Raw genomic sequence first — 10,054 nt, 5'->3', positions numbered from 1 at the left:
AACCACCCAATTCTATTCATCATCGGATTTTAACAGCAACCAACACCGGAAAGTGCAGAGATTCCGCCTAAAATGGCGAGTGGGCCGGCACTGCGCCTCTGACTGGAATATCTGGGCTGTTATTACTGTTATTCATTTGTGAAGCAGGTGCTGTTTTTAAAATACAAAATGTGTCATAGTGATAAATCCCATGTTCCTTCTTGTATATGTCTGATAATGTTTCAGGATGTTAATAATTAAAGAAAAATTGGTATTTATACAAAGTATTTCACAATCGCAAAGCAGTTTACAACCAATGAGGTATTTCTGAAGTGTTGTCACTGGTGCTATGTCGGAAGTAATATAGCCAATTTTCACAAAGAAAGCTCCCACAAATAGCAATGTGAAAATGACTAGATGATTTATTTTAGTGGAGTTGGTTTCAGGGATAAATGTTGGCCAGGACACTGGGGAGACATCACAGCTTCTTCATTGAGTATTTCCACGGAACCCTTGTCATCCATCTGAAAGGACAATTGGAGCCTTGCTTCAATATCACAGCAAAAACTCAGCAACTCCCTCAGCACAGCACAGGAAGGTAAGGGAATGATTGGTGTTGTCAAAAAGAAAATGCTGGAAAATCTCAGCAGGTCTGGCAGCATCTGCAGGGAGAGGAAAGAGCTAACGTTTCGAGTCCGGATGTCAAAGCCTTTGTGTTGTCATGACCACCTAAAACAGGCATTTCCTCAAAGAGCTGTGTGTGAGGCTCCCTTTTTCCAAATTGCAAAGGAATCAATTTAGCAATGGAGGTCTTGTGGTGCAGTGGGTAGCAGCCCTGACGCCGCACCACGGCACAGTGGTTAGCACTGCTGCATCACAGCTCCAGGGACCCGGGTTCAATTCTGGCCTCGGGTGATTGGGTTGAGTTTGTATGTTTTCCTGGCTGTACGATTTTCTGCTGATTCTCTGGTCTCTGAAATGGTGGGCTGGATTCTCCGCCGTCGGGATGCTCCGTTTTGCTGGCAGCCCGGAGGTTTCCCGACAGCGTGGGGCTGCTCCACAATGCAAAACCCCATTGACCAGCCAACGAAACGGAGCATCCCGACGGCTTGCTGAACTAGAAATCTGCGTGGCGGGACGGAGAAGCACGCCCGATTATTTCAGTTGATCTCAAAGCCACTGATCAGAAATTTTAACCTCAGTAGCTGGCTCATTCAGCAAATCACCAGACTTCAACTCTGTGTAGGTGAGTGGGTTTTGAGTCTATACACAGGATACTTGACACCAAAAATATTAACAGTGATTCACTTGTAATTTCAATGTTGAGAATCACCAGCAGAGCCCTGGAATATAAATCTATTGATATGATGCTGCACCATTGCTAAATATCCACACTGCGTAATTTAGTGTGAACCATAAAGGCCTGGGTTTGAATTGATTCCAAGAGTCAAATGTGAAACATGGACAAGTTCAAGCTTCAGACAAGGCGGATTGTAAATTTTTTTTTTTGTCTTGCAGTAACACACAGGATTTGTTGAAAGTGCAGCTCAATCAGCTTCAATGTCACTTCACGTGGGCTCCACAGAGAGAAAACATTGACCTGGTCGATATAAAGCAAAGATTACAAGATTCAATAGATCTTGGTGTGGAATATCAAGCCAGGTCTTACAACCAACTCGCTTTTGTAAACTGTCTGCAAGGAAACTGTGAGGAGGCGATTCAAAACTTAAGCACAGCTGAAAGAATTCTGAGGGAGAATCATGCAGATGAATTTGATAAAAGAATCATCATCACCTACGGAAACTATGCCTGGGTATATTATCACATGGGACAACTGACAGAGGTTCAGTCCTACCTCGACAAACTGGAGAGGATCTGTCAACAATTTCCTGAAGCCTCTCGGTACACCGCAATGATACCTGAAGTGTACGGGGAGAAGGGTTGGTCACTGCTGAGTTCTGCAGCTCAATATTATGAAGAAGCAAAGGAATGTTTTAAAAAGGCTCTGGAGGAAGATCCAGATATTATTGAATGGAATGTTGGATATGCGACTGTTCTGTCTCGTCTGGAAGGGTTTTCTGGTACCCCAGAGAGTAGAAGTCACAGTACATCTGTGAAGCAGTGGAGACGTGTGCTGGAGCTTGATCCTCATCACTCTGTGGCCAAGGTGCTGCTGGCTCTAAATCTACGACAGTCCAAACAGAAGGAGGAGGCACTCAAATTAGTTAAACAAGCATTGGATCACTCCCCTGATAATCCATATGTGCTTCGTTACGCAGCAAAGTTTTACAGATTTCAAAGAGATGTGGAAAAAGCTGTGGAGCTGTTGAACAAAGGATTGGAAGCGACCCCACACTCTACCTTCTTACACCATCAAATCGGTCAGTGTTACAGAACCAAACTGAATCCACTGATTACAAATCCAGGCAGCAGAGATCCTCACAATCCTGCTTTTCAGCTGAGGAATGATTTGATTAAGAAATGCAAGTTTCATTTTCAAAAGGCAATAGAGAATCGACCATTAACATCTATTAACGTGCACCTGGATTTTGCAGAAATCTGTGCAATAAATGAAGAATATGACAAAGCGAAGGAGATCTACAACCATCTCCTGACATTGCAGGGTACACGTCCAGAAAATAAGCAGGCAATCTGTTTACAGGCTGGGCTCTTTGAACAAAATCACTTGGGATCGGAATCAAATGCCATCACCCATTTTCTGGAAGGAATGAAAGTCAATTATGACTCAATACAACAGAAACGATGCCGAGACAAGTTGGAGATGATAGCAGCAAGACAACTTCGCAGGAATCCTCGAGAAAGCAAGGCTTATGCTTTACTTGGGTCAATGCACCAGCTGAATGGTGAGGTATGTGAAGCTATTAAATGCTTTGAAAAGGCCTTGGAGTTCGATCCTGGCAATGAAGAATATCTAAGTGCTCTTTTTGAATTACACCTTTCCATCGAGGCCGACAATGACTTTCCCAACTAAAACTAAATACATTTTGAAAAATGTATTCATTACCCTGATCTAATAACAGGTTTACTTGGCTACATTTTGATTCATATTCTGATTGCACCTTCTTTCAAATGAGTATTTTGTGTGTGTTTAATTTTCAACCAATAATCTTATTGTAATTATTCTAAATCCCTGTGCTCCATTCAGAAATATTAACCATACTGGCAAACGAACCAAACAGCATTTATTTCCATATCCTTAGAGTGTTTACTGAGTGTGAAAAGGAGCAAAATTAGAAAGGATTTGGGTGATTAGCGATAATGGAACCAATTGGACAGAGCCACAATAATTCTTTGTAAATTATGCAAATTTGCTTAAAACAATAATCAGCTTAACATGGGTCTGATTGTAACTCCAGATGGGGTTTGGGTGAGTGCTGAGGGGATTTCTGCAGATTCTGGCTCTGGGTTCAGGACAGAGTTGGCAGCGCAGTCGGTGCCCAATGGTGTCACCAGAACCCAGTCGCTGTATGTTACTGAGGTCCACGCCCACTTTGGGTGAGCAGTTTAACCCAATTTTACCGAGTGGGTACATTTAAAATCACCTCCATCAAATTGTTTTTTTTTTTAAACAATTCTTTAAAATTTAGAGTGCCCAATTCATTTTTTTTCCCAAGGGGTAATTTAGCGTGGCCAATCCACCTACCCTGCACATCTTTGGGTAGTGGGGGCGAAACCCAAGCAAACACGGGGAGAATGTGCAAACTCCATCCGGACAGTGACCCAGAGCCGGGATCAAACCTGGGACCTCGGTGCTGTAAGTCAGCAGTGCTACCACTGCCTCACCTAGCTGCCCTCTTCCATCAAATTCTAATATAACCTAAATAACTGGGAGATAGATGTAAACTGATGTCCAAATGTAGATGAAAAGTATCTTTTGTTTGGAGCTTCATCTGTTTCATGATTTTAATGGGAAAACATTATAACAACTGTTACAATAACTTTCAGTGTACCTTGAGTGTGTATTTTATGGTGTTTTTATGATAATGATGGTGTAATAACAATATCCAATCCAGCCACAGACGTTATAACAAATCACTCTGCCACCCTATCTTTCACTTGCTGCCTCTTCACAGAAACGTTCCCCATTGGGTGAAAGGCTTTCCATCTGTGACAGTGGAGAAAGGGCCAACAATCACTGCAGACTCGTCAGATAAATCAACAGCTCGATTCTGTTGCTGTGAGGATTTGCTGACAGACGATCGGACTCCCATCCAGAGCGTTCATTCAGATCTCAGCCTCTGTCACTGGGAGTCTCACTACCTGTAAATTGACAACTTCACCAACTTTCCATCAAACCATCGGAGTCCCTCATTGGCCAACAAAGAGCAGCCTGGACAATACCCGGGAAATCTCAGCCTCTGTCACTGGGAGTCTCACTACCTGTAAATTGACAACTTCACCAACTTTCCATCAAACCATCGGAGTCCCTCATTGGCCAACAAAGAGCAGCCTGGACAATACCCGGGAAAGACCATTTTCTACAGGCTGTACCATCTCACTGAGGGGGGAAGCAGTAACTGGGGGAAGGCTAAAGGATATAAAAATGGGTGAAAGTGGGTGAAAAAGAATAAAGCTTATGGCTGCTAATACTGATTTTCTTAACAGATATCAATTATAATTGTACTGAATGAGTTTGAATGTTAAAATAACCAATAAAATGAAACTCGCTAAAATTATTTTTGTGTTATTGTCCTGTGTGAACACAAACTGCTCGTGAGGTACAGAAGACTTTGGGAATAAAATCTGCAAGTCACTTTCTGAAAGTTGAGGTTTTTGGCCACTTGTGTACATTTTTACGAATAATATTTCATTCTGGTAAACACAGAGAAACTCAGACACAAACTACAAATTGTCGCCTTCTCGGCTAAATGGAAAATACTGCGATGCGATGAAAGCTAAGAGTATATAAGATTGAAAATAATTCAAACTTTATCAATGCAGACACAGGTGTTCACAACAGAACTCATCAATATTGATGATATTGTCACCTGGAATTAGGACTGTCATGACTCTCCACCAATGAGAATGGCGTGCGGTCTCCATTTGATTCTTGGTCAATATTTTTCAAGACAAAGTAAATTCATTGAAACTTTTGATTCCTCCCAGTAATAGATTCCCTGCTGCTGATTGGGCACAGAAGCTTCAAAATGTAAAATAATCATCAATTCCCAAATGGGAAATAAACTTGATAATAAAATTAAAGAGAGTTTGTTTCCTTTTTTGTCGAAATATTAGAATAAAATCCAATCATTGCACTCATAACAGAACCCGAAATATTGGAAAATGCACCAACTAGTGGGGAAAAAAAGTTTGTGTTGTGACCCCCCTTTACGAACAGAGTTTGTACAGCATTCGATCCTCCTCCGACAAATATTTTAAGTTTATTGACAACTCAAGAACACAAAAGGCTCAGCAACTTGCTAAAAATAGTCATGAAAATCAATAATATGCTAAAAGCATTTACAATACAAAAAAAAAACACAAAGCCATCAGCTCTCAAGCTAGCACACACCCACCACCAAGCCCCTAGTCCCGACAGTAGCCCCACATCGGCGGAAAGGCACCCAATGAGTAGCACAGAACACCAGAAAAGGGCACAGTGAGAGAGAGAGAGAGAGAGAGAGAGAGAAAACACCACTCCCCTCCCAAGAGGGGGCACAGTTCAACCCAAAACAGTTCCTTAAAACAAACCAACAGCTACAAGGCCAGCATACGGCCACCTTGTGATGTTCTTTGCTTTGTGGATGACGATGGCTTTGAAGTGTCGTGCCTTACAAAGAACATCAACCTATGTTTCAAACAAAGCTTATTTTTCAACACTACAACTAAACAAGGTTTGAAGCACCTTACGAAGGTACAAATATTGTAAAATATACTAAGACTGCTATTCTATCTACAGAGCTTCTAAAAACATGACTACTCTGTATCCCACCTAATCACCTACTCCCAGAATCAAGGTATCACGTGATTCACGTGTGTGCTCTTGATCACCATCTAGTGGTTGGAAGCATTCACATCAAATTGTTAACACTTCAGTGACGATACAATATACATGTTGTCACACACCTCTGCCCCCACTCCTCCCCAATGGTAGCCCCACATTGGTGGAAATGTGCCCACCTGAGCACAGTGGTCAGCACAGTTGCTTCATAGCTCCAGGGTCCCAGATTCGATTCCAGACTGGGGATGATGTCTGTGTGGAGTATGCGTGGGTTCTCCCTTGTCTGCGTGGGTTTCCTCCGGGTGCTCCGGTTTCCTCCCACAAGTCCCGAAAGACATGCTTGTTGGGTAACTTGGACATTCTGAATTCTCCCTCTGTGTACCCGAACAGGTGCTTTAATGTGGCGACTAGGTGCTGTTCACAGTAGCTTCATTGCAGTGTTAATGTAAGCCTACTTGTGACAATAAAGATTAAAACATAACATATAACATACAGGCAACACTGGAAACGGACACATCGATGCACTGCCCTAACGGCAGCTCCACATTGGTGAAAAGGCATCTAAATGAGCAGCACAGACCACCAGAAAAGGAGAAACCGATACGGGGCATGGCAGAAGAGAGAGAGCTCCCTTTACAAAAAAAAGACAAAATACAGAGCAACCAACCACAAGAAACCCAACAAACAATTAAGTACAAGGCAAAGCCGTCAGCACACAAGCCAGCGCAAGCTACCCCCTCCCCTGGCTCCAGTATCAGCCCCTCGTCAGTGGAGAGGCGCCTGCAAGCAGCACAGTCCACTGGAAAAAGACAGGCAGCGCACGGTTGAGAAGAGAGATGGAGAGAGAGAGAATATCCCTCCCCCTCACTAGCACCAGGAGCGCCCCCTCAATCCCCAATGCAACAGGGCCACAACTGGCGAGCATCAAGCTGCTAAGCACAAAATAACCCAAAACACAACAAAAATATAATAATTTCCATATAATCCCCCAACAATAAAACATAACCAACATCAGTACAAGCAATATACATAGTCAATTGGGTCGCCACCCTGCTGCTCTCACAGTTCTGGCATCTGGTCTCCGGGCACCATCGTTATTAGTCAGGAAATTATATTGGGGAAATTGATGGGATTAAAACCCGATAATTCCCCAGGGCCTTGTGCTCTGCATCCCAGAGTACTGAAGGAAGTGGCCCTAGAAATAGTGTTTGCATTGGTGATAATTTTCCAGCATTCTACAGACACTGGATGAGTTCCAATGGATTGGAGGGTAGCTAATCCAACCCCACTTTTTAAAAAAGGAGAGAGAAAACCGGGTATTATAGAGAGAGAAAACCGGGCATAATATGCAGCGGGTAGGGCTGGCAAGCAGCCCGGCAGGCCTCTCGCCACTGGGTCTAATTGAGTGCTCAATCCTGGTGACCCTCCCTGCCCCAGGGATCCTGGACTGAATAGTTGGCCTGCGGGCAGCCTGATATGTGTCCACCCCTCCCATGGCCTCTTCCATTATGCTGGTTCTAATTCTGTTGATAATGGGGTTTTAGTTGGGGACAGTCCTTAGCCCAATGGCCTAGTTGTCCGCAGTTGTGACAACCCTCGTGGCTTGTCTGTGGGCATTTCCTGGCCCAGTGACCTAGTTGGCCACAGGTATGGCAGCCCTCTTTGTCTGTCTGTGTCCCACGTGGTTCCCTGTAACCTCCAAATCCTCTCCTAGGCCCCCTTTGTTTAAATCTCCCTCGACCCCTTTGTGGTTGGTGGTGTGGATTTTGGGAAACTGGGCATATTCTCCCACTTCCTTTTCCAAAAGTCCAGTAGTTTGTTCAAACAGGACTGTATTTTTGTTCTTAAACTCCCTACTCCTTTCTCCTAAGTCTTGGAGCATGGAAACTTCTTTAGTTATGGATTCTTGCCTCCAGCCCAGGCAGATTAATTTAAGGGCAGATCCTAAATCAGGTCACAGACCGTTGACGATGGCACTAATCTTGGGCCCTTCTGATGTGGGTTTAGTTAGCCCAGAGTATTGTTCCATGAGTCCCTCTACCCTTTGGGCATAATCCTGGACGTTTTTGTCCTTTTTCTGTGTAGCCTCTATTATCTTACACCAATTTGTGTTTTGGGGGATGGATCCGCGGAGGGCCTTATAGCAATCTGTCCAAAAGTTAACAGATGGCCTCATGGTTGGTCCTGCATTTGGGCTCTCTCGATGGGCTTTAAAACCTTGGAATTTGATTTCAAAATCTTTGAACCGGCCTTTTAGCCAAGCCTAATAAGTATTTCTCCATCTAAAATGCTGGGTTCATGGCAGAGAACGGTGGTCTCAGGGTTTCCCATTTCCTCAACCATGAGCCTCAACTCTGCATTAGTCCATGGTTTATGCGCGGGCATTGGTTGGCTGTCTGGGCCACCGGGAAAATATCGTAAAGGCATTTGCAGTCCATATTGCGTACCTGACCTTGTGGTGCTGGATGGTAATGGTTCCTGTCTGCCTTCTGCTCTGTTTGGCGCGCTTGTTAGTCAGCTAGCAATGTCTGAGGGGGGAGGGGGTGGCAGCGGTAACACTGGGAGGCTTTTCTCAACTGCAGGGAGTTGGGGCAGTGGCGGCGGGGGAGGCATGTATGGTGGTGGGACATCTGACCACATATACTGCATTTCTTGCTCATCGCTACTTGACCATTGCGGCACAGTGGCTCGGGGCTGAGCTATCTGTCCTGGAAATTTGTGTCCCTTTTTGTCCTTATTCGGAGTTGCCTTATGGCTTCTACTCTCTTTTCTCTGCGTCTTTCTGCCTCTCTTTTCCAATCCCCAAATGCTGACCAATTTATCTTTTGTATCCTTTTCGCCCTAGGTCCCTACTCATCAGGTATTCTTCTCGGGATGAAATTCTTTCTAAGTGAAATGACCCGTCAGCGGCCTATTCCCCCCTTTTATCCATTTTACCCAATTTTTCAAATGGCCGACAGATGACTGGCCACAATTCTGGAGCATGAAACAGGCTGGTGTGCCCTTTGGTGGTGCTTTACTTGCTCTTGTTCCCATTCTTTCAACCTGGGGTGATAGGTAGTTTAAAATCTAGTATCACTATCCCTTAGTCCAGGCTGCTTCAGTTTACAGGAGTTACAACAGTTCTTAAACATACATACAACTTACAAATACTTATGCTTTAACTAATCATACGATCAATTCTCGATCTATGTTGGTCGTCACTATGGATGACGTCCTTACATATACACTTTTAACTTATTTAAACTTATGGCCGAAACCTTCTTGGGTGTCCCCGACAACCCTCAGTACAAATACTGCCAACTTTGAATGTGTTCCCAACATGTGTTGCAATACGCAAGGTTGCCCGCAGCAGAGCCTTTTTTACCTTTTCACTTTTTCTCTCTTTCACGTCCGCGATATGTAGGTTGTCCGCGACAAAGCCTTTTAGCTCTTTAACTTTTTCTCTTGTTCGCGTCCGCGACGTGTAGGCTGTCCGCGACAAAGCCTTTTACCCTTTTACTGTGGAGTTACTTTCAGGACCTTTTCAAAAACCCAGGTGTTTTCAAAAACCCTGCACTCTTGTTTTTAATTTGCAAGAGAAAATGTTTCAAAAAAGGTAACCAGGTCCTGGAGTAGAGTCTTACTGTTTGCAGTATCTGGGCCAGCGGGTGCAGAATATGCTTGACCTAGGCAACCACTGTGAAAATCCCAAAGTATAAAATTGTACTTGTGGCCACTTAGGTTTTCCCCCTCAGCCGTCCATCAAGCACTTAGCTTTATCCGCTCCTACTCGGGTCAGAAGAAGCGATCTCGGTAGAACCTCCAAATTACTGTTGAAATCTTTAACATCCGAATAAAACTTTTAGACTGAAAGAAATGTAACAAATAACAACACAGTTAAAGTGAAATGATTTTACTTGCACAAGGAGAGAGGCCGCTAGAATCAAGGGTCGCAACAAACACACTCTGAGGAACATAAGGGACGTAGAGATCCTTATACACAAAGGAAACTCTCCTCCCCCCCACCCCCACCCCCCCACCCCCACAGGTGACACATTGGTAATTGCTGAACCTTTCAGTTGGCTTACACAGAGACAAAAGGGACAATTCCGATACAAAGGGGGGGGGGGG

The 10,054-nt window shown here is 44.1% G+C and overlaps 1 protein-coding gene and 1 long non-coding RNA gene across 2 annotated transcripts; one reads left to right on the top strand and one right to left on the bottom strand.

The window, feature by feature from the left end:
- Window positions 1-383: 383 nt before the first annotated feature.
- LOC140392405 (uncharacterized) lies at window positions 384-9,726 on the bottom strand. The gene is made up of 2 exons (XR_011935338.1): window positions 9,309-9,726; window positions 384-503 (listed from the first exon to the last, which is right to left on the bottom strand). It is a non-coding gene; the product is annotated as an uncharacterized lncRNA (long non-coding RNA).
- LOC140392478 (interferon-induced protein with tetratricopeptide repeats 5-like) lies at window positions 783-3,543 on the top strand. Its single transcript, XM_072477716.1, has 2 exons — window positions 783-801; window positions 1,425-3,543. Exons 1-2 carry the CDS (start codon window positions 783-785, stop codon window positions 2,969-2,971), a joined length of 1,566 nt encoding a protein of 521 aa, XP_072333817.1. The 3' UTR covers window positions 2,972-3,543.
- Window positions 9,727-10,054: the final 328 nt, after the last annotated feature.

This window comes from Scyliorhinus torazame, chromosome 16, assembly GCF_047496885.1.
Source record: "Scyliorhinus torazame isolate Kashiwa2021f chromosome 16, sScyTor2.1, whole genome shotgun sequence".
Lineage (NCBI taxonomy): Eukaryota > Metazoa > Chordata > Chondrichthyes > Carcharhiniformes > Scyliorhinidae > Scyliorhinus > Scyliorhinus torazame.
Note: the sequence above shows the minus strand (reverse complement) of the source record. Positions and strands in the feature narration are given on the sequence as shown.